The sequence below is a fragment of the Diceros bicornis genome, chromosome 15, assembly GCF_020826845.1.
Source record: "Diceros bicornis minor isolate mBicDic1 chromosome 15, mDicBic1.mat.cur, whole genome shotgun sequence".
NCBI lineage: Eukaryota > Metazoa > Chordata > Mammalia > Perissodactyla > Rhinocerotidae > Diceros > Diceros bicornis.
Window position 1 is genome coordinate 64,424,229 of NC_080754.1, and position 25,973 is coordinate 64,450,201.

General features: G+C 34.9%; 1 protein-coding gene across 1 annotated transcript in view; it reads left to right on the forward strand.

The window, feature by feature from the left end:
* The window catches only part of RSRC1 (arginine and serine rich coiled-coil 1), a 380,198-nt gene that overhangs the window by 207,483 nt on the left and 146,742 nt on the right, over positions 1-25,973 (forward strand). The window contains exon 6 of the mRNA XM_058556451.1: positions 6,282-6,333. Within this exon, the coding sequence (XP_058412434.1) occupies positions 6,282-6,333 (52 nt within the window). The remainder of the gene's footprint in view (positions 1-6,281; positions 6,334-25,973) is intronic.

Below are 25,973 nucleotides of genomic sequence, written 5' to 3' on the forward strand. Positions count from 1 at the left end.
TATACTGTAAGATCCTTGAAATGAGAAACCACGTTCCTCTTTTTATTCTCAACTTGTAACACAGTACCTTATACATAAGAGGTAGCCCATAAAATTTTTGAACAGGGGCCGGCCCGGTGGCGCAAGCGGTTAAGTGCGCGCGCTCCGCCGCGGCGGCCCGGGGTTCGCTGGTTCGGATCCCGGGCGCGCACCGACGCACTGCTTGGTACGCCATGCTGTGGCGGCGTCCCATATAAAGTGGAGGAAGATGGGCACCGATGTTAGCCCAGGGCCGTCTTCCTCAGCGAAAAAAGAGGAGGATTGGCGGATGTTAGCTCAGGGCTGATCTCCTCACAAAAAAAAAAAAAAAAAATTTTTTGAACAAATGCAGATAATGAACTTTGAACAATTGCATGTAAAGACAAGACTCTGTGAGGGCCTAATGGTACTCTAACACCGTTTGTCTGCAAGATCTGAAATATTTCATCTGTACATTCTCTTCAAATAGGAGATTTCAAAAACCCAATTGTAAGTAGGGTAAAGGTTACTGTATATATATGTATCTTTAATTTTGTTTTTATTGTAGTAAAATACACTTAACATAAAATTTACCATCTTAACCATTTTTAAATGTACAGTTCAGTGGTATTAAATGCCTTTACATTGTTGTGCAACCATCACCACCATCTAGCCCCATAACTCTTTTTTTTTTTTTTTTTTTGTGAGGAGGAATGGCTCTGAGCTAACATCTGTTGCCAATCCTCCTCTTTTTGCTGAGGAAGATTGGCTCTGAGCTGTCATCTGTGCCCATCTTCCTCTATTTTGTGTATGGGACACGCCACATATGGCTTGATGAGCGGTGCATCGGTCCATGCCCGGGATTTGAACCCGCGAACCCTGGGCCGCTGAAGCAGAGCATGCGAACTTAACTGCTACTCCACCAGGCTGGCCCACCCATAACTCTTTCTATCTTGTAAAACTGAAACTCTATACCCATTAAACAATAATTTCCCGTTTCTCCCTCCCCTAGCAACCACCATTATACTTTTTGTCTTTATGATATTGACCACTCTAAGATCTTATGTAAGTAAAATCATACAGTATTTGTCTTTTTGTGACTGGCTTATTTTACTTAGCACAATGTTCTCAAGGTTCATCCATGTTGTAGCATATTACAGATTTTCCTTCCTTTTTAAATCTGAATAATATTCCATTGCATGCACATACCACCTTTTGCTTATCCATTCATCCATTGGTGGACACTTGGGTTGCTTCCACGTTTTAGCTATTGTGAATAATGCCACTATGAACAATTATGTACAGATATTTCTTTGAGACCATGCTTTCAGTTCTTTTGGGTATGTACTTAGAATGCAGAATTGCTGGATTGTATGGTAATTCCATTTTTTAATTTTTTTGAGGACCTGCCATACTGTTTTCTACAACGACTGTACCATTTTAATTCCCACCAACAGTGCACAAGAGTTACAATTTCTCCACATCCTCGCCAACATTTGTGCTATGTGCAAGCTTCTCCAGAAACAGGTGCACAGTTGCCTGCCACATGGCTGGGGGTGGGGGGTGGGTAGCTGCTACTGTGCTAATAACTGAAGTTGACCAAAATTAACCACAATTTAGTGTGTAAGTCTTCTCCTGGTAGTTGCAAGCCTTCAACAGAATCCAGAGTTCCAAAATATAACTATATTATCAGACAGATTCTGCCAGTGTAATTGTTGTCTAGGTGGGAAGACAGATTCCTGGTGCTTCCTACTCTGCCGTCTTCCCCAAATCCTCTCTGTATGTTGTTGTTGTTGTTGTATAAAAAGAGTATATGATCATATGAAATTGAGAGTAATAGCTGAAAACTATATAGTCTAACCCTAATTTTGATTTTGCGAAATGTTACTAGTCTAATTTTGTTTCCAAGTTTGAGTTCTCACTTAGCTCAACCACAGTCTTTCTTTCAGACTTTCTACTTCCCTGTCCTTAACCAACCTAAAACTGTTGTTGGCAGTTGGAATGGCTATTGCTTCATCAACTTCCAGAATTTCCATAGTGGTGGCTAGGGGTTCAGGGAGCTGAATATGAATGGAAGTGAGAAGGGTAAGCAAATAATTTAAATAGTTACTGTGTAAACTGGTTTATATAAGGATAGGCTTCTCTTTTTTTGTATAGCCATGGCTTAAAGGATTGTGCTGGTTTTGAATGTTAGCTTTGGCCGTGTTTTGAGAATCTAAACAGGCAGTCTATTTATAAGGAACTCATGGGATTGGACTATATAAGAGTAAATCCAAAGTCTAAGGAAAAATGCTAGACTTTGAGGATGATCACCTCCACAAGCCATCAGGAGGTTGACCTATCTTTTCGTTTCATCTTAGGAGCTTTTGTTTCTTCTTAACAAAGTGGATACTCTTCTCTAAAACTAGGGCTTATGAATGGAGTTAAGTAGGTATACTTGGCTACCAAGGAGGGGAAGGGAGCAGAGCAGTTCTGGAGAGTCTAAGACAACAGAAAGACTGCCAACCTCCTCTCCCCCACCAGAAGACCTCTATTAATTTAGAAATTTTAAGCCCTATTTGATAAGAATTTCTAGAAGTACAGTTTTCTTTAACTTGAATACAGCCTTTAAAGACTCACAGTAAAAGTTCATACTGTTCTTACTGTTCTATTAATGTCAATGCTATAAAATTTATTCTTTTTAAGGGAACAATGTTTATATTCTTCATAATTCAATTTTGGTGATATTTATCTAATTATGTGCTACTAATTTTGATATAAGGAATGTTATTTTTTAATGGAATACAATTTTTTTTCCGTAAATTTGCTTCACACAATATAGTTGTAACACTGTGTTCCTAAATATGTCCTCATTTTACAATTCTTGTATTGAGAAATTCCTGTATTCCATGCATTTGTATTTTGTTTTCTTATTTATTGAATAAGGTTTAATTTCTGGTTCTGAATAACATTAGTATCGTTTACCAATTTTAGATGGAATTCATACTAATCCTTGGAGTCTAATATACTCTAAAATAGCTGAAGCATTAGAAATTTTGGCACTCAAGCCTCAAAGGTATTTTATTCTAAGTCAGTTAGTATGATGATACCTAACTAAAAATGGATTAGTATAAAATGTTCTTTTGACTCTATATTCTGTTTCTACTTTCTTTTTACTCTTTTTCTTAAAAAGTAACTATAGATAGCAATCAGAATGATGGTAACCTAAATCAGACGACCTCCTCTCCATTCTCATCTGCTCCTACTGATCTGCTTTTTCTGAGCCAAGGAGCTACTGATGAAATAGGCAGGTGGGACCTGGAGGGTTTCAGCCAAGAGACCTGTTGTGATGCTTTCCCTCTTCTGGGACAGACTCAAGGCTGAAACAGTGTGGGGGAGCCCTTGGAGAGGATTTAAGGGGCAGGTGACTGATGGATAAAGACTGCAACCAAGAATCCCATGTCCACTCAAATTACTCACCAGTCAAGATATTTGCATCTGATAAAAGGTAAAAGAAAGATGTTTGCACCTGGGCAAAAAATGAGAGAACATTCACATCTGAATACCCTGTCTAAGAAAAATGCTTGAGAAATTAATCTTAAATATTTTAAAGAGTAAAAATATTTATAAAGTATAAGTTACTTTTAAAAGTCTGGTGTATCTAACAGTATATTTATCCCCATAGTGGGTGTTGATACCTATATTTGACAAATAAAATTTAGCAAGTTATATTTATATAGGCAAATATATTTAGAATGGAATCATATTTCATTCACTGGGACAAATGTATTATTTTGGACAGATTTTTCTTTTGAACAGAATCAAAAACCTATCCTTTTGCTTTTATATCTATGAAATTAATTGCTTTGACTTCATAAATATCCTATGATTTAGTTAGAAGGATCCTGACATTTGGAATCAGAAGATCTTAATTTCAGTCTATCATTTACTAGTAGAGGCAAGTTACTAAACTGCTCTTATTCTCTGGTTTTTTTTTTTACCTATAGAATACCTATGTATTCTATATTATAGAGTGTTAGAGGAATTAATGATAATATAAATATGTCTTAACAGGTGTTTTTATCATAAACATCAACTGTCAAGAATCTTTCCTTAGCTATTGTAATCACTATATTTTCAAGATAGTGGTTATGAATGGGGGAGAGAGGAAGCTACTATAGAGGGGGATTTTGTGGGGTAGGAGACTTTGACAGTATTGTTGATATTTTATTGGATGTGGGTACTCATCATCCTATATATTTTTCTGTCTTAAATATTTCTTAATTGTTAAACATAATTTTTCCTTGGGAAATACATAAAACTGTCCCATGAAATATCTTAACCAATAAAGTGTCTAACATTTTTCTATCAAAGGACACTGCTTATTAGGACACTCTGTCTTAAAGTCTCATGAAAAATCAAGAAATTTCGTACCCCTGGGCGTGCATTTCTGCATGACGGCAGTGAGTTGGTGCTGAGTATCAGCTGCTTCCTTTAGTGGGGCCATGTGCTCCACAGTTCTCCACACTCACTGTGCTTCCTGATGCTCATATCAAATGTCATTTGCCTTTTATCATCATAAATGTTTGTATTAACTGCTTGGCCCCTAAACCAGTTTAGTTTATAACTGTTAGAGAGATTATATTCAGTAGATGTCAGATTCTTCTATTGCTATTTTGCTGTGATATTTTAATTTGATGTCATATATTTTCAATACTTTATAAAGCACACTTACATACATTTTCTCTACAAACATATAACATGAAGTACTCTTTGTTTGTCATCTCTTCCTTCTCTCATATCCAGTCAGTCCTTTCATGTTACCAATTAAACATTTCTCAAATCTAGTTCTTCCTGTCCAAGCTTACTGCTACTGCTCTACCTCAGGCCTTCATCATCTCTCACCTGGAATTCTTTAATTGCTCCCTGAGTTCCTTGCCTCTAGTCACATTCCTTTCAGTTCATCCTCAAGTGTATTGCTAAAATGATGCATCAAAGTGCAAATATCATCTTGTCACCCTGCTATTTCAAATTTTTCCAGTCTCTCCATCTTCTATAGCAGGGGTCAGCAAACTTTTCCTTATAGGTCCAGATAGTAAATATTTTAGGCTTTGCTTGTCGTAAGTTTTCTACCACAAATAATTGACTCTGCTATTGTTGATTGAGCACAAAAGCAACCATAGACAATATATAAACAAATGGGCTTGGCTGTGTTCCAGTAAGATCTATTTGGAAAACCAGGCTGCTGGTCTAGGGCCATAGTTTGGTCTAGGGGCTCCTGTTCTATGATATAAAAGGCTTTCCCTGTCTTTGCTCCTGTCTCATCTACCACTCTCCCATCATCCTGTTTCTTAAAGTTTCTTCAGAAGCACTGTTCAAATTCTTAAACTTTTCTAAGCACATCTTCTTTCTATACCCAATTATTGAATTCTTTTCATTCAAGCTCTTTCTCCACAAATAGCAAAGTATTCAAATATATCTTATAAAATGTTAATTCTCAAATGATGGTATATATAAACATGAGGTTATTTAGTCACTTGCTGACATCTTTATAAGTGTATTGTGAAGTAAAGTCTTGAGTTTTAAAAACAGCTTTTAACAGGTCTTTCATAAAAGCATAACCTTGATACAATCCATGTTATAGTTTGATACCGTCAACACGTTACCCAGAAATCTCAGAATAGGTCACTGGTAGGAAAGTAGTTTAGTTTTAACATTATCAACTGTATTGAATCAAGATTTATTGAGAGAACAATTTTAGGACAGATGGTAGGAATTGAAAGCGTGTAACTGTAGCTCACATTGTATTCCATCTTCATCACAATTGCTCCTTGCACATACAGTTAGGAAAGCAGAAGATATTTGGTTTGGGACTTGCCTGAGATATTGGACTTCAAGTTGCCATTTAAATTCTGATCAGTTACTCCGCATGTTTCCTGTATCAACGAAGTAATACAGCCTGAGAGTATGTTGTTAACTGTGGGGGTTTTACCCCGTTACTAACTTGCAGTTATTGAGGCTATTACTGATTAATACCGTGTTGGCTAGTAAACAAACCCTTTTCAGTAAAAAAATGAAAGACCTTCATTTTTGCATCATATTAATGAAAAGTGTGATTCAATTACTGAGGTGAGAGAGTAGATAGGTAGAGCTGCTGTGATGGAATTTTGTTAAGATGTGGATGGATATTAATACTGATTATGGTAAAGTTCCCTAAATTTTCTGATACTCACATAACAGTGTGTTAATTTAAAGCTCAGTCTATTAAAACTGACCTGTAAATGTCTTTTATGGTTGATTTTTAGCCACCAGCTGAGCAGGCCAAAGCTAGACTACAGCTGGTTCTTGAAGCTGCTGGTAAGTGTTGATAATTAACTTTATTTAAATGAAAAAGTGTGAAATAAATCCTAGCATGCTTATGGGTGGGTCAAAGAGAAAAACACCTATTTTCATATATCCTCACACATCTGTGAGATCTAGATTGTATGTATGGCCATATTTTACCTGAAATATTTATTGCTACAGTATAATGCTAAAAGGTCATTCTTTACCTTTTTATTTATAAAATTGGCTTCAATTTTAGTTTTAATTTTGATGAAGTCCAATATTTTTATTTTTGTCTTTTATAGACTATTTTTGGTGGCATGTTAAAGAATTCTCTGCCTAACCCCACATCATGAAGATTTTCTCCTAAAAGTTTTGTATTTTCACATTTTATATTTAAGACTATGATCTATTTTGATTTAATTTTTGTATAAGATGTATTTTAGATCAAGATTTTCATTATTATAAAGCAAATGAGGTAAAGGTCATTTAAGAATTCCTCCAGTTACATTGGACTAACTCATTGGACTGTTCTGAATACCATCTAATCTTAAAATATTGTTTTATTTCTCAATAGTACAATAATGCTATGACTTTGATTTTAGATATAATTCTCAGATTCATGTAGACATTAAATACTTTACTTTTTTAAAAATATAAAAAATCCATGTTATCTTTTGTAAGTACTGATATTTTACTCTGAATCTTAAGGTACTCTTCAAAAATGTATGTAACTTGTTCAAATAATAAGTTGTCAAGATCAAGCATGAGGTAGGGGTAGAATAATATCACCAAAGTAATACATATTTCTTAAAATTATTTGCTTTTTAAAGATCTGTAAAGAGTTCATAATTTCCAGTTGGAAAATGAGAATTCTATTTTAACATCAAAAGTAATTTCAGACTACCAAATGATAGTACTTGTATGTTTAGTATTCATTGATTGAGAAAATACATATGTGCATATTGATTCAAGGATTTCATCATTAGCTTCTTGTGCTCTCACCCAAGGTGTCCGCAGTCTAAAGATTGGGAATACTGGTATAAATGATATACTAGCTTCGTAAACTACTAATAGAGGTAACTTATCATATAAGGATAGAAATTGATAAATATTTTGACTGTGCGTCTCTATACCTCTCCATATTACTTCAGAAGTCACTTATATTTTATGGGTTAATCTTACTCATTTTATCTTTAATTATGTAGAAAACATGATGTATTAAAATTTTGCTTGCCAAGTTTTTGGGTTTTTTGACTCTCAAATAAATATACTATAGGATAAAGCTAGTTAATATGATTCTTTATCGTTTACTTGATATACATTCATTCTTTAGTGGCATTTTACTTTGAAAAAATATTTCCAGTTTATAATTTGAGTGTTGACAAACTCTTGTTTTAAGGGAAAATATTTATGGTGCTTAGTCCAGAAAATACTTGTTTGCATTAATACAACTACAAAGAATTTCATCATAGTTTTATACAATTTTTTAAATCTTTTAATATGGCTTTGAAGCATATTTTAAAACAGATCTGACAGTCCAAACCTCACAGTGTATAACATACTGTCCCAGCTGTCACCCCTGATTTTTTTTTTTCTCTTTGTGAGGAGATCAGCCCTGTGCTAACATCTGCCAATCCTCCCCTTTTTTTGCTGAGGAAGACTGGCCCTGGGCTAACATCCGTGCCCATCTTCCTGCACTTTATATGGGATGCTGCCACAGCATGGCTTGCCAAGCAGTGCGTCGGTGCGTGCCCGGGATCCAAACCAGCAAACCCCCGGGGCCGCCTCAGCAGAGCGCACGCACTTAACCGCTTGCGCCACCGGGCCGGCCCCTATATTGCTTTATAATATGACGTAACATATTATACCCCTTTGAAAAATATCCGGTACTGCTTTTAATGAGAGCTGTGCCTTGGAGAGGGGAAACAGAAGGATGAATAGGGGAGGAGCACAATAAGCAAATACAGAACTTATCGTTAAGTTTCTAGATCTCTGTTTCAGTGATAAATTCAAGGTGTTCGTTGTATTATTAGAAATAAACAAATAAGCAAAATAAAGGAGGGAGGAATAAGAAGAACTTGAGCTCAGTCTGGTAAGCCTTGCAGATAAAGTCTAGCCTAGTCCTAAGACTGAGGTAACTGAATAGGAAGGTCTGGTAGCACTCATTCTGGAGTTTACTTGAATTCGCAGGGAAAACTCCCTCGACTTTGAGGCCTTAAAATTGGGTACAGAGAAAGTCTTAAGGATGTATGCTAGATTCTTTAGATGGGATTTATTTCAACCTTATAGTTACTGTAATCTGGTAGATAGGATTCATATACAGAAATCCTGCTGATTAGACTTTTTTATTCTAAGTGTAGGTCCCAGGAGAAAGTTTCATATATAATCATTGCATTGTTATTGATTTATTAGTGTTAATAATGTTATTGGTTTGGAATTAAAATATATTGAGAACATTTGGCAACAGTTATTAGTGGTATGATTTTGAGAGACATATGTATGAGTAAAATAACATTAAGCCAAATGTAACTGTATGACGTCATGCATATTGTACTAAACATGAATTTGAAGTCAGAGATTTTATTGTATTTGTTAATCATCATATTTTGTAAGCACTAAACTGTTACATTTTTATACTTTGCTATCCTAAATCTTCAGATTTAGATAGAATCTTTTTTCATTTTCATTGCCAAATTGCAATTGAAACCAAATTTCATGTCTTTTGTTTAACTTTTAATTCAAAGGTGATATGAAGTTAAGGTTATATCTAAGGTTGCTTTTTTTTTTCCCCCAAATGCCAATAGGACACAGAAGGTTACAAAATTGTATGAATTTATAAGACTGAATCTCTAAGTTGTAACCTTTACTCTATGATATTGAGTAAATCCAATTAAAAACCCTTTCTGCCATGATTTCTTCCTTTCCTTTTTTAAAATACTTTTACCATTCTCCCATTTAAGATTCAAAACCATGAAATTTTTATATTTGACTTCTTTATAAGCAATCATTCACCTAGAATTAATAACTCTTATTTTGATATATTTTTTATATTTATCCCTTTATTATCTTTTCCACTGCCATCTCCTTAGTCCAAATGCCAAACATTCCATCCAAAGGTTAATCCTTTATCTCCTAATTGGTCTCTTTCTTCAGTTCTGTTACTTCTCCAGAGAGCTAGTAGTGAGTAGTGGAAGGGTTCTCAGGCTGCTTCCGCTGCTTGCTCCGTCTGTGACCTTGAGCAGCTTGATGTTTATTGTTTAGCCAAAACAGAGGGTTCTTTTTTTAAATGGAATATGACAGATGTGTGTATTTTCTAGTTCACTATAGTTCTCTATTTTTTAAAAGTAATTTATTAAGGTGAAATTCACATAATAGAATATTAATCATAGTTGTTTAAAGTGAACAATTTAGTGGCATTAAATGCATTCACAATGCTGTATAACCAGCACCTAGTTCCAAAACATTCCCTTACCTCCAGGTCCTGGCAACCACCAATCTGCCCTCTGTCTGTGTGCATTTATCTATTCTGGATATTTCATATAAATGGAATCATACAATGTGTGACCTCTGTGTCTGGCTTCTTTCATTTAGCGTAATGTTTTGGAGGTACAGCCACGTGGTAGCATGTGTCAGTATTTTATTCCTTTTGTGGCTGAATAATATTCCATTGTATGTAGATAGATACATTATTTGTTTGTTCATTGATTTACTGATGGAAATTTGTGTTGTTTCCACCTTTGGCGATTGTGAATAGAGTTGCTGAATAGAATAGAGAACATGTATACACATGTACTTGTTTGAGTACTTGTTTGTAATTTTGGGGAGTATATACCTAGGAGTATATTGTGGGGTCATTTGGTAGTTCTATGTTTAACTTTTTGAGAAACCACCAAACTTTCCCACAGCGTTGAATCATATTACATTCCCACTAGCAATAAAAGAGTACAGCTCCCTGTTGTCTCACATTTAAGTTACCTGTTTGAAAGTATTTAGGTTTGGGGACTTCTCTTACCATAACTTCCTAATCTGTAAGAGGGGAAGATAATAACTACCTTATAGGGTTGTTGTGGAGATAAATATAATAATGTCAAGTGCCTAGCCCAGAGTCCGGCAAATGGTAGCCACCAGAAAAGGTTTATGCTTTTTGTAAATACCACTGCTGGATGATTCTTTCTCAACCACCTTTTGGTCATGCTACTCCTTTGCTCAAAATTATTCATTGGCTCTCGATTGCTTACAGAATCAATTTTACACTTGTATGCTTGAAGTTCCAAGGTTCTGTGTGGTGGATCCACAGACTTTTCTAACTTTATTCCTTAGAAGTCATTTCTGTACTTCTTTTCTTGTTCTTTGAGTTCCTCATGTTCTTTTCTACCTGAGAATCTTTGCTCATGACTTTTTTTCTTCTAGAAATGTCTTTCTCTTTCCTCTTCCTCTCTCCCCAGACATTCAAAATGCATCTCAGGTAAAATTTCCACATGATTTTCCTGACCATTCCAGCACATAATCTTTCTCTTATTTGAATTCTTTTTGTCCTTGTCTTTGCACACCATTTATGCTGATATTTACTCACATATTGCTGGTATTGATATTTAATTGTTTCATAAGTGTTGGACTTATTTTCCTATTGAAATAATAAACATCTGCAGGTCAGGAACCATATCTAAAACTTCTGAATCTTTCCCAGCAGTTTTAACAGCACCTATAGTGAGTGGTACTATACCAAATGGAATTTCAGCTATTAATCTTTGGTGAATAAGTCATTGTGGAGAAACAAATGATCTGGATAACTGAAAATTAAATCTTTAAATGCTGGTGTGCTAATTTTAACCACTGCGTGATAGATTTTAAAATAAATATGTTAAAAAATTCTCTGGCTATAAAAGTAGAAGATATATGACAATAATCTGACTTTTTAATCTTAAACTTGAAGGTAGTGCATGACAGAAAAGATAATGATTCTCACACAGGAAGAAGGAAGATAAGTTTACTTAAAGACTTTGTCTCCATCACTTTTGCTCTCAGTGTTGTTTGACTTACTAGCACCATTCCAAACATTATTTGGTTTTTCCTCAAAATCACAATATCATCTTATGCCAAGTACATTCATAGGTCTGAAGAAGAATTTTAGAGGACATATTTTTCCAAAACATAAATATTTTTCATCAGCATGAAAAAATGACACTTTTCACAACATGGTTTCAGGACACAATTTTCTCTAAAATCTCCTTAATGTTTTACTTTTAATAGAATTATTGACCCATACAATCTTTAAAATATATTTCTACTGTTATAAGAAAAAATAGAAATTTCTTTTAGTGCATGTGTGGTAACTCACCTTTATCATAAAATCTCTGTAATGTTTCATTTTCTGATCTGTAGATAGTATCTACAACCCTTTGTATTATGCTTTATAGTTTCCAAAGCGCTTTCGTAAATCTTTTATCATTTGACTCACATCACTGCGTGGAGAGCTAATTAAGTCCATTTTACAAATATCCTGAAAGCGTAAATGACTTGTAAAAGATCACACAGCTAATAAATGGCAGAACTAGGACTCAAATCCAATGATTTCCAACTCTTGAGCTATTTCCACCCATAGATGAGATCCTCAAGTTACATTGGGCAGAAAGAAGGGTGATAGAAAATATTACCAAATACGTACCTTGTTTTGTTTGGCATGATGCTACAATTACCTTACAGTGAAATAATTTCTATCCTCAGGCAAACCTTTGGTTCTGAAATAAGTTGTTTTTAATTGATAATACAAAAGAATTAAAGTTTCAGTCAGAAAAGAAGTTCTTTTCCTTAATTATTAGAGTGCTCATAATAGCTAAATTTCTGATAACTTGAAAAATCTAGGGTAATGTTTTTCGATCACCAGTGTCTTTGTCTGTCTTCAACCTAACTAAGGACATGCATTTCAGTGACCCTTGCTGGAATAGAAGCTGGTTAAGTATTATAAACACAGATGAGTTACACACACATACATACTATATCCAGGTAGGAAGCTATGCTTAGGAATAAGCCATTAGTGCCTCACTCCATCCCAATACTTCTGCAGCATGTTAAACTTTGATTTTATACTCATAGTTACCCATGAAGTACCCGGAAGCCAAGTCTTGACCCTTTCTCCTCATAGCCATGTGATCTTGGAAGTCTCAATACTTGTCTAAAGTCCATTGTAGTTTAATCTTTCTGATTCTGAGAATTGCAAATGAGATTGAGATGATAATGTTGTACTGTTTCCGGGGAGCATAGAAAGCCATTCTGCTCTCCTGATTGAGAGCCGACCAAGGTTTTGCTCTGTACATTTCAGACTACTGATCTGTGGCTCCAAGAAATAGGCTGCTTTATTGTGAGAGAGGCTTTTATGTAGAGCAAACCTATAAATAAATAGTTTTCAAACCTCTTTTTTCCCCATATAGGCTTCTGCTCTATTGTGTGTTGGTATTCTAGATTCATATCCAGCTTCGTGAACTAACTTTGTGAGCTTGGACAGATCACTTCCCCTTTACTCTCCTTTAGTTCCTCATCTATAAAATGGAGATATTAATAGTACATAACTGGTAGGATATTGTTATGGATTTTAAATGAGTTAACATTTGTAAAACACTTAGAACAGTACCTGATACATAGTAAGTATTCAGTACATGTTAGCAATTAGTGTGAAAGGCAATATAGTATGAGAATTAAGTTCTCAAATCAGATGGCCTGGGTGCCATTCCTGGCTCCATTATTTACTGATAAAACCATGGGAAAGTTGTTAAACCTTTGTGAACCTCAGTTTTTTCATTATGAAATGGGAATAATAATCATTTGTACCTTTAGAGTTTTTATGAGAAATAAATAATGTAATAAAGTGTTTAGAACGGCAGCTAACATGTAACTGGGTGTTCTATAAATGTTACCTAGTAGGAGTAGAAGTAGTTTTTTCTGGCATCGCCAGAGTGGGTTTATGAGGTAATTAAAGAAAGAGATATTGAGCTAAACATCCTCCTCGTACCAGTGTGCATATACAGTTAAAAGTTATCAAAAATTAAGAATAGTGCTTTTTAAAAGAAACAAATGAATAAAACCTTAAATAGTTTAATTGACTTGGGCATTGGTTAAAACCTTTTTTGCATGAAATATGGTTTCTGCAAACTTCAGAAGTTCTATGTAAAATTTATTAGCTTTAATACAAAATCAAATTGATAATCTTAATTTAACTTCCAGTTTCCAATAATGAACATGATTTTTGGCTTTATGTTAATCCAAAAAGATATAATAGTGCTTCCTAAAGAGAATAATTAAGTAAATTGCTTTTAAAAAGTGTAAGTTATTTGTTTTAGCATCAATTATACATTTATATTTGAATGCCTATTATTTATCCCTAATAATATTTAGTAAGAAGAAAGCTATCGGCTAGAATCTAACAATATCACAGCAACTTGCCATGTTTGAGCAGATGTTAAGCAGACAGTAGTTGAATGTTAATTTTGAGAGGGTGATATGTTTAAGCCCAGCTGAAGTATGTTGCATGTGGGCTTTCTAGACTCGAGTACAATGCTGGATCTCTGGGGAGAATTTTAAAGCTAAACCTCTTTCTTTTGGATCCTCTATATGGACTCTCCCAAGTCAGTATAAAGCAGATCATCCCTAGGCTAAAGCCCTTCAGCTTTTGTTATTGGGCTCTGTAGACCTGTAATTAGGCCTCCTGGCAGGCCTTGCAGGCCAGTTAATGGTCATATGGAGTTTCTGTGAGGCAGACTGGCTTTGTGTAAATCCTGGGTAGGAATACGTTTATGGGTCACTTCCTACCAGGACCATGCTTTGTCCTTATGCCCTGCAGGCTGACAGGGAGCAGGTTCCCTTGACCATGGACTGTTCTGTTTGCAACTCAAAATCTACTCCACTAATCCCCAGTGTAAACAGAGGATTTAGAAGGGCTTCTGTCACTTACAGTTGCCAATTCACTTGGGTCTCTGTGAATTTATTTTTCCCCAGATTTCATTATTGACAGACTGACAGTGTATAAGATTTGGATATCTGTTTATACGTCATGTGTAGTTTCTTTTTCAGTGGTTTTAGTATCATTGTAAGTAATGTAGCTAAAGCAGAATTATGTAATCAGGTTTTTTTTTTTCATTAATCACCCTTTAATATTTCTTAATTTAAGCCATTAAAAATTTGGAATGATAGTCAACCTTTTCCTATAAGGAAAATTATACATCTGTTTTTTTGATAGGAGTAAAATAACACTATGTAGAGAAATTTACCAAAATGTGATTAGTGTAGATTTCAGATAAGTCAAATAAATAATTAATTCAAAACTGTTCTATACTGTACATTTTATATTAAGTAAAAATTTCATTTTAGTGTAACAGAGCTTTTGAAAGGAGAACTATCAGATCAGTATATACAATGCTTAACAAAAATGTGTTTCATGAAGTATTTAAAATAATGAGTCCCATTTATTGAGCATCTACTAGGTGGTAAGCACTTTTATACATTTTCACATATCATAAATATTTTTAATAACTTATCCATGTTTCCTAGCCAAGCGAAATATTTGGATTTAAGAAAGTCATGATTGAGATTTCTTTCGTTTTCCATTTTATTCAATCCTGTACTTCATTGTAATTTTCTCTTTGTTGCTCAGATTATATTAAGATTTGATTCTAAAATGTGAAAGTTCTGAGTGTGCTCTGCGAAGAACTGTCACCTATCTTCCTATGAACCATGTTTTCTTTTAGGGGGAAATCAAATGATGACTACTTTCCCAGGTCACATCTAGTAGATCACTGCTCAGTATTTTGCATTTTGTGGTGTAAAAATGGTTCATGACAGATGTGGCTGAAAAGACCACATACGTAGACTGTATGATTTTAGTCTGGTGGAACTAATAGGATCACTCATTACATTTTAGACCCTGGGGTTTCTTTTTCCTTTCATAAAAAAAAAAAAAAAAAAAAACTGTTTAAATTGAGTGGCCCTTTTTGTATATGAGTACAGCATCTTCCCGTAAATTTACAAAGAGTTGCTGGTAACAAATCAACAAATAATCCTCTCTCTCTTCCAAAAAATTATTTTATTAATGTTTATTTAATATTAACTTATTTTTTCTAATTGTCCTGTCATCTCATAAAAGTTTAGGTTTTGTTCTATTTCTGTAAAGGATTTCTTTGAATTTTATTTAGAAAAACTAGAAAATAGATTCTTTAGAGAATCCAAGACCTGTAAATTAAATTGAGTTACATGTTAATAAACGCAAACTTTGCAAATGCTGAAATAATTAATGGCAACAAAAAGGTATTATACTGTAGGAATTCTTAATGTTCACTTTCAACCAGGAGAATCATAGCATAGTCTGTTTTTCTTTTTGAATGTACACAACATATTTATTGAAATAGAAATATATTTGTGATCTATTTTGGAATTCAAAAAACAGAGGCTCCTAAACAGTGTGAAGGATCTGATCCTATGTTAGTTTAGACCAAAAGTTATCATTTACATTGAACAATATCCTGGGTGATATGTATCAAAATGCTATTAGTGGTTATTGTCCCTGGGTGATGGGATTTAAGGTTATTAAAAAAATTTTTTTGGCTTTTCTTTGTTTTCCTATTGGTCTGCAGTTGTGAAGAGAACCTAAAGAGGTGTAGAAAAGATGTAATGTAAAGATGATAAAATTTCCCAATATTCAGTATGAAATTCGATGAGTTTTGGCAAATGTGTACAGTCATATAATTACCACCAAAATTTTTGATAAAGAACGTTTACATTACTTAAGAAAGTTCCGTTGTACTCCTTTGAATTCACTTCTCTCTCTCCATCTCAGACCTTTGCAGCCATTAATCTGCTTTATGTCAGTATAGTTTTGCTATTTTCAGAATGCTGTATAAATGGAATCATATAATATGTAGACTTTTGTGTCTATAGTCTTTCACTTTCTCTTGAGTAAATACTTAGAAATGGGATTGCTTGGTTATATAGTAAGTGTAGCTTTAACTTTACAAGAAACTGCCAAATTGTTTTTCAAAGCGGCTGTACCATTTTGCGTTTCTACAAGCAACATGTGCAAGTTCCGTTTGCATCACTTGGTGTTGTCGGCTTTTTTTCTGTTTAATTTCAGGCATTCTATTGAACGGGTTGTGTTTCATTTGAATTTAATGTACATTTCTATGATGACTAATGAGATTGAGCATCTTTTCATGCAATTATTTGTCATCTGTATACTTTTGTGAAGTATCCAGAATGTGTATTCTGCGATTGTTGGATGTAGTGTTCTACAAATATCAATTAGGTCAAGGTTGATATCCTCCAAAGATTCTTATTCTTCAACACTTTAAAGATGGTGTTCACTGTCTTTTGGCTTTGTTTTTTTTTTTTTTTTTTTGATGAAAATTTCAGTCATTGAAATCATTGTTTCCCTGTATGTAATGTGTTATTTTTCTGTAGTGGTTTTCAATATTTTCTCTTGATGGTTTTCAGTAGTTTGAATGTGATGTGACTAGGAATGATCTTCCTCATGTTTTTCTTGTTTGGGATTCACTGGTCATATCCAATGTGCTGATTTATGGCCTCAAATTTGGGGAGTTAGTTTGCCATTATTTCTTCAAATCTGCCTTATTCTCTTTCTGCTTTACGTATTAGACCTTTTGCTACTTCCCTAAAGGTCGCGCAGTGCTTCTCCTCTTTTTTCCTCGTGCTCTTCCTCCTTCTCTTCATCCTTCTCCCCTGCCTTCTTCTTCTTTTAAATCTAAAAAGATTAAATAAAAATTTTCTGAGTTTTCAGTTTGTGTTATTTTTATTGGTCTTTCTTATTAATCTTCACATTCACTAATCTTGTCATTTCCATGCAGTGAATTTTTAAATTTCTTATATTTTTCAGTTCAAAAATTTTGTTCTTGTTTTATATTTTATTTTTTTCTCCTGAGATTTTCTGTCTTAAAATTTATTATAAGTGTATATTTATGTACCTCATTGACCATAGTCAGAGTTTTAAAGTTCTTTACTGTTAATTTCAGCATCTGATTCATCTCAAGGTTGATTGTTGTTCATTTTCTTTTCCTTTGACGGTGGGTCATATTTTTATGGTTTTTTGGGTGTTGAATAATTATTTGATTGTATCTTAGACATTGTGAATATTTTGTTGTGAATACTCTGCATTCTATTATAGTTCTCTGAAGAGTGTTGCTGTTTTTGTTTTAGCAGGCAGTTAACTTAGATAGATCCAAATTGTAATTTTCTCTCACCTATGGTGGGCAACAGCTGAAATACCAGTTTATTTTAACCTATCTTCAAACTGCTTTGAATAGGTCCTGAGCATGCATGGTTCAGCAGTCAGCCAGAGACCTAGAGAATTGGGGTTCCCCTTTTCTGGTTCTCTCTTTTCCAAGATTTCCCCTTACTTCCAGTGGCTGTGCTTGCCCTGGGCTCTTCCCTCTGGTCCTCAGGCTAAAAAGACCAAAGGCTTTTTCTCAGATTCAGCCATGTCTTGCCTCAACCATGGCCCACTCTTAGGCCAAAACCTCAAAAGCAGTGAACTACTCCCGTGTCATTCCCTTCTTCCAAGTTTCAGCTTCCCTCTAAAATCTGCTTTTGCTCACTCTTGAGAGGTTGTGTGTGTGTGTGTGTGTGTGTGTGTGTGTGTATAAGATTAGCCCTGAGCTAACATCCATTGCCAATCCTCCTCTTTTTGCTGAGGAAGATTGGCCCTGGGCTAACATCCATGCCCATCTTCCTCTGCTTTATATGGGACGCTGCCACAGACAGCATGGCTTGATAAGCGGTGCATCGGTCTGCGCCCGGGATCCAAACCTGTGAACCCCAGGCCGCTGAAGCTGAGCGTGAACTTAACCACTATGCCACCGGGCCGTTTTAAGTAGTCCCTGACTCCACTCTTTCTCCCATGTCTCACAGTTGATCCATCAACAAGTCCTGCGGGCTCTGCCTTCAAAACATGTAGAATCTTTGTTCTCACTGCCTCCAGCTACTTCCCTAGACCAAGCCATCACAATCTCTCACCTAGATTATTACAATAGCTTCTTAACTGGTTACCCTGCTTCCACTGGCCCCACTATAGTTTATTTTTAACACAGCAGCCAGAATGAGTGATCCTTTTAAAGCATCTATCAGAAATAATCACTCTTCTGCTCCCATGTCTTCCCCATTCAGAGTAAAAGCCAAAGTCATTTTAATGGGCTCTAAAGCCCTTCAGAATCTGGTCCATTGTTACCTTTCTGATGTCATCTCCTATTCTCCTCACTCTTTCTATTCTATCCATGTTCTCCTTCTCACTGTTCCTCAGTCTCAGCAGGCATCTCCCCCTTCAAGGCCTTAGTGTGTGCTCTTCTTTCTGCCTGGAGTGCTCTTCCCTGAAATAGCTGCCTAGCTTTTACCCTTACCCCCTTCAGTGCAGTACTCAAATGTCAGCTGGCTAAATTGCACCTTACCCTGCACACATCCTTGTCAGCTTTGCTTGCTTTGTTTTTCTATTTCAGCACTGTTACCATCTATAATTCACTTGTCTTTTTCATTATCTGTGTCTCCCCACTAGAATGTAAGCTGCATCTGGGCAAGGATTTTTATCTGTTTTGTTCTCTCTTGTATCTCTAGCATTGAGTACAGGGCTTTATGCATAGTTTGTGCTCAATAAATTTTTGTTGCTCAAATGTATGAATGAACAATTGGCTTTACTTTAATGTTTCTCATTTCACTTTAGCTACTAAAAAGCTAGTCTTTTAAAATATACATATTACTGATTCAGAGCTGGATTGAACCCACTTTAGTTTATAGAAGGGACAATTATCTACATTATATTTTTAAAATATAATTTTGCTTTTTTAATAAGTTGAATATCATAAACTTCAAATATGTGAAGTATCATGCCCTTATAAATGAAAACACAGGTATTTGTGCTGTTTTGTAATTGACGTTTGCTGATTTAATAATGTCTTATGCTTGTATATCTATTTCCAGTTTACAATGCATTTTTGCATATTGTTTCATGTTTTTTTATTAATCTCTTCTGACCTGAGCCTGCAAGTTGCCAGGTATTTTACATTTTTATCTTTAGATATATTGTTGTATTTATAATCTGTATAATTCTGAAGATCTTTAAATAGTCGACATGATGAGTATTTACTGGAAAAGCTGTGGGAAATATCATCTTGAAGACTTTCTCAAAATTTCAGACACGTGTAGAATGTGTAATACTTGTATTTTGTGAGGGAATATAAAGGTTGCTTATGTTAGAATTATTGTTGTCAAACTTAGTAGAATGTATATTCAGAAATTGTTTTTTTTCTTTTGTCCCCTTAACATAGTATCGTTTCACTCTAATCTGGAGATTAAATTTTACTCTTTATGTGGGAAACTTTTAATAACCAATTTCAACAAGATATGCTCAAGGTGGATGTCATGAAAATGGTGAAATATTCAGGTTAAATATGTTTATGGAGTTAGAAAATGTAACAAGCTATTTGGATCTCCCCTCCCTCCCAGCTTTATTGAGATATAATTGACATATGACATTCCGTAAGTTTACGGTATACGACATGATGATTTGATACACATATATTATGAAATGATTACAACAATAGGATTAGTTAATACCTCCAACACATTACATAATTACCATGTTTTGTGTGTAGTGAGAACATTTAAGATCTACTCTCTTAGCAACTTTCAAGTACATAATACAGTATTGTTAACTATAGTCACCATACTGTACATTCCCCAGAACTTATTCATCTTATTACCTGGAAGTTTGTACCCTTTGTCCAACATCTCCCCATTTTTCCCACTCCCCAGCCCCTGGAAACCACCATTCTACTTTGTATTTCTATGAGTTCTGCTTTTTTAGGTTCTATATATAAGTGACGTCATACAGTATTTGTCTTTGTCTGACTTATTCCACTTAGCATAATGCCCTCAAGGTCCATCCATGTTGTTGAAAATGGCAGGATTTCCTTCTTTATCATGGCTGAATAATATTCCATTGTATATATGTATACACCACCTCTTCTTTATCCATTCATCTGTAGATAGACTGTTAGGTTGTTTCCATATCTGGGCTATTATGAATAATGGTGTGATGAACTTGGGAGTTCATCTTTTCTAGATCCTGACTTTATTTCCTTTGGGTATATACCCAGAAGTGGGATTGCTCTAGTTCCATTTTTAATTTTTTGTGTGTGTGTGAGGAAGATTAGCCCTGAGCGAACATCTGCCAATCCTCCTCTTTTTGTTGAGGAAGACTGGCCCTGGGCTAACATCCATGCCCATCTTCCTCCACTTCATATGGGACACCGCCACAGCATGGCTTGACAAGCGGTGCATTGGTGCGCACCCAGGATCCTAACCCTGGGCCACCGCAGTGAAGCACGCGCACGTAACCGCTGTGCCACCAGGCCAATCCCTCCATTTTTAAATTTTTGAGTAAGCTCTATGCTTTTTTCCATAGTAACTGTACCTATTTACATTCCTGCCAACAGTGCACAAGGGTTCCCTTTTCTCCACATCCTCACCAGCACTTATTATCTCATACCATTTTGATGATAGCCATTCTGACAGAGGGAGAGGTGATATCTCATTGTGGTTTTGATTTGCATTTCCCTGATGATTAGTGATGTTGAGCATCTTTTCATGTACCTTTTGGCCATGTGTATGTCTTCTTTGGAAAAATGTCTATTCAGATCCTCTGCTCATTTTTTAATTGGGAGCTATTTGGATCTATTAGTTGGCCAATAATGGGTTACCTGAACGTTTTTTCTTTTTAAATCAAGATGCTGTCAATTTTACTTGAAAATTACATATTTTAGGCTTAGTAAAATTTTCTCCTCTCACTATATAGAGAATTCAGTTGGAAAGATTGAAAAATCAGAAATTATGAGAATCACCCATCTGTAGTATGTTTACAATATAGAATAGATACTCTTAACTTTTACTTGTTTATTTAAACATTGCATATTGTAAACTGGTGAAGACACCGCTGCCCTTCAATCCAGACCTCTTTTTCTAATTAGTAATCTTGAGGGAGATTTGCTCTTGTGCTATCTAAGAGAAACTTGGGACCCCATAAGGCAAAGAAAACCTCACCATCTACAAAATGGCCTACACCATGATTACTCATTTGTAGTGAGGTTAATCAGCATATGGGACATCAGAAATTATTTCTGCTTTATAAATAGTTCATGTAAATTTTTTTGTGATGATCAAGGTAATATATATTCCACGTAAAAAATTGTACTATTTTTTTGCATTGAACTTTAGTATCGGTTTAGCTCCATAAAAACTTGTTGGCATTTTTGTTGGGATTGTGTTAAATTTACAAATGAATTTAGACAGAACTGACATCTTGATGATGTTGAGGTATTGAGATATCCTATCCAAGTATGAAGAATGTCTTTCCATTGAGTCAAGTCTACTTTTGTGACTTTCAAGAATAGTTTACAGTGGTGAGCCAGTGACACAATGGATAACGTGTCCACCTGTGGATCAGAAGAATGGTTTAGTTTTCCTTATTTAGATTTTACAGGTTTGGTTATGTTTATTCCTTTGATGCTATTGTAAATGGGATTTTCTCTACCGTTATGTCATCTGATTATTATGTGTGTGTGTGTGTGTGTATATATATATATATATATATATATATGAAGGTTATTTATTTTGGTATATGGTGTTTGTCTAAATAACTGCTACCTTACTAAATTATTTTATTGTTTGAGATTTTGACATTGGTTCTCTCATGTGTTCCAGGTATATTAACATATTGTTATAAATAAAAAGTGTTTTATTTATCTTTTTCCAGTTTTTTGTCTTTTAGTACAATGTTAAATAGTAGTGAAAATAGTGGTATATTTGCCTTAATCCTGATCTTAGTGGAAATGCCTCTATTTTTTCCCCCATTAAGGAAAATGCTGGCTTTATGGCCAAGATATGTGTGTGTGTAATTTTGATTATCTATCAATTCATATTTTGTTGAGTGGTTTCTTTTTTTTTCTATCTTAGTATTGGGTGTTGAATTTTGCCAAAGGCTTTTTCAGCATCTATGGAGATAACAGTATGCTTTTTTTATTAGATCTTTTTTTTTTAATCTTTAAAATTTTTAACATTTATTTTATTGGTTTTAATACAACAATTTTTTTTAGTGAAGTTTAAGGTTTACAGCAAAATTAAGGGGAAGATACAAAGATTTCCTTTATATCCTTCTGCCACACATTCATAGCCTTCCTCATTATCAACATCCCCAGGCAGAGTGGTGCATTTCTGACAATTGATGAACCTACATTGATACATCATAATCACCGGAAGACCAGAGTTTATGTTACAACATTACAGTTCACTCTTGGTGCTATGTGTTTTATGAGTTTGGACAAATGTATAATGACATATATCCAGCATTACAGATCATTTCCACTGTCCTAGAAATCCTCTGTGCACCACCTATTCATCCTTTCCCCTTACCCCCAACACCTGGCAATCAGTAATCTTTTTACTGTCTCCATGGTTTTGCCTTTTCCATACTATCATATAGTTGGAATCATACAGTATGTAACCTTTTCAGATGGGTTTCTTTCACTTATTAATATGCTTTGAAGGTTCCTCCATGTCTTTTCAGGGCTTGATAGCTCTTTTTTTTTTTTTTAGCACTGAATAATACTCCATTGTCTGGATGTACCACAGTTTATTTATCCATTCACCTACTGAAGTACATCTTGGTTGCTTCTAAGTTTTGGCAATTATGAATAAAGCTGCTAAAAACATCCATGTGCAGGTTTTGTGTGGACATAAGTTTTCAACTCATTTGGGTAAAGGCCAAGGAGCACAATTGCTGGATCATATTGTAAGCACATGTTTAGTTTTGTGAGAAAGTGCCAAACTGTTTTCCAAAGTGGTTGTATCATTTTGCACTCCCAGCAATGAATGAGAGTTCCTGTTGCTTTACATCCTTGCCAGCATTTGGTGTTGTCTATCCTCTGGATTTTGGCCATTCTAATAGGTGTGTAGTGGTATCTCATTGTTTTGGTTTTTTTTTTGTGAGGAAGATCGGCCCTATGCTAACATCTGCCAATCCTCCTCTTTTTTTGCTGAGGAAGACTGGCCCTGGACTAACATCCATGCCCATCTTCCTCTACTTTATATGGGACACCGCCACAGCATGGCTTGACAAGTGGTGCCTTGGTGCGCACCGGGGATCCAAACTGGTGAACCCCGGGCTGCCGCAGAGGAGCACGTGCACTTAACCGCTTGCACCACCGGGCCGGCCCCAAGTATCTCATTGTTTTAATTTGCGATTTCCTAATGATATATGATGTTGAAAATCTTTTCATATGTTTATTTGCCATCTGTATATCTTCTTTGGTGAGGTGTCTGTTAAGGTCTTTGTCCCATTTTTTAATCAGGCTGTTCATTTTCTTATTGTTGAATTTTAAGAGATCTTTGTATATTTTGGATAACAGTTCATTTTCAGATGTGCCTTTTGCAAATGTTTTCTTCTAGTCTGTGGTTTGTAGTCTCATTCTCTTGACATTGTCTTTTTGCAGAGAGGAAGTTTATAATTTTAATGAAGTCCAGCTTATCAATTACTTCTTTCATGGGTCATGCCTTTGATAGTGTATCTAAAAAGTCATTGCCATACTGAAGGTCATCTAGATTTTCTCCTATGTTATTTTCTAGGAGTTTTATCATTTTGTGTTTTACATTTAGGTCTGTGATCCATTTTGAGTTAATTTTTGTGAAAGGTGTAAGGTCTCTGTCTGAATTGATTTTTTTTTTTTTTGCATGTGGATATCCAGCTATTTCAGCACCATTTACTAAAAAGACAATTTTTTCTCCTTATATTGCCTCTTACTCCTTTGTCAAAGATTAGTTGACATATTTATGTGGGTCTATTTTTCAGCTTTTTGTTCTGTTCCATTGATCTATTTGTTATTCTTTCACTAATGCCACACTGTCTTGATTATTGTTGCTTTATAGTAAGTTTTGAAGTTGAGTGGCATTAGTCCTCCAACTTTATTCTTCTGCTTCAATATCGTGTTGGCTATTCTGGGTCTTTTGCCTCTCCAGATAAACTTTAAAATCAGTTTGTTGATATCCACAAAATAGCTTGCTGGGATTTTGATTGGGATTGCATTGAATCTATAGATCAAGTTGGGAAGTATTGACATCTTGACAATATTGAGTCTTCCTGTCATAAACATGGAATTTCCCTCCATTTATTTAGTTCTTTGATTTTGTTCATCAGAATTTTATAGTTTTCCTCACATAGATCTTGTACATATTTCGTTACATTTATACTTCAGTATTTTGTTTTTCTGGGTGCTAATGTAAATGGTATTGTATTTTTAATTTCAAATTCTACTTGTTCATCACTGGTATATAGGAAAAGGATTGGCTTTTGTTTATTAACCTTATATCCAGCAACCTTGCTATAATTGCTTATTAGCTCCAGGAGTTTTTCATCAGTTCTTTCAGATTTTTTGCATAGATGGTCATGTTATCTGCAAACAAAGATGTTTCATTTCTTCATTCCCAATATGCATACCTTTTATTTCCTTTTCTTGTCTTACTGCATTTACTAGGACTTCTAATTTGATGTTGAAAAGGAGTGATGAGAGGGGACATTGTTACATTGTACCTGATCTTAATGGGAAAGCTTCAAGTTCTCTCCATTAAATATGATGTTAGCTGTAGGTTTTTTGTAGATATTCTTTATCAAGTTGAGGAAGTTCCTGTCTATTCTTAGTTTACTGAGTGTTTTTATCATGAATGGATGTTGTATTTTATCAGATGTTTTTTCTGCATCTGTTGATATGATCATTAGATCTTTTAATATGCTATATCATATTTAAGGATTTCTTAATATTAAATCACCCTTACGTAGCCTATAATGAATCCTATTTGTTAATGGTGTATTATTTTTTAATGTAATGTTGCATTCTGGACTCTAATATTTTATTTAGTTTTTTGATTAACATTCATATATGGTATTGGTCAGTAATTTTCTTTTTGCATCTGTTACTTTTATCTGGTTTACGTATCAATGTTATACTTGCTTCATAAAAACAATTTGGAAGTTTTTTTCCTTTCTTTTTTTTTTGTGAGGAAGATCAGCCCTGAGCTAACATCCATGCCAATCCTCCTCTTTTTGCTGAGGAAAACTGGCCCTAAGTTAACATCTGTTGCCACTCCTCCTCCTTTTTGTTTTTCCCTTTTTCTCCCCAAAGCCCCAGTAGATAGTTGTGTGTCATAGTTGCACGTCCTCCTAGTTGCTGTATGTGGAATGCCACCTCAGCATGGCTGGAGAAGCGGTGCATTGGTGCGTGCCTGGGATCCAAACCCGGGCCGCCAGTAGCAGAGCACACGCACTTAACCACTAAGCCACGGGGCTGGCCCTGGAAGTTTTTTTTCGTTTTCTATGCTTGGGAATAATTTTCACAGCATTAGAACTATCTTTGATAGTTTAGTAGATTTCTCCCATGAAGCGGTATGGACCTGGTGCCTTTTTTGTAGCTGGTAGCTTTCTCTATTCCTTCTATGAAACTTGATCTGTTTGAGCTTTCTAATCTCTAAAAGCTTTAATTTTGGCAAAATGGATTTTCCTAGTAAATTATCCATTTCATCTATATTTTCAAATCTATTTGTATAAAGATCTGCAAAGTAGTCTCTTATGAGTTTGG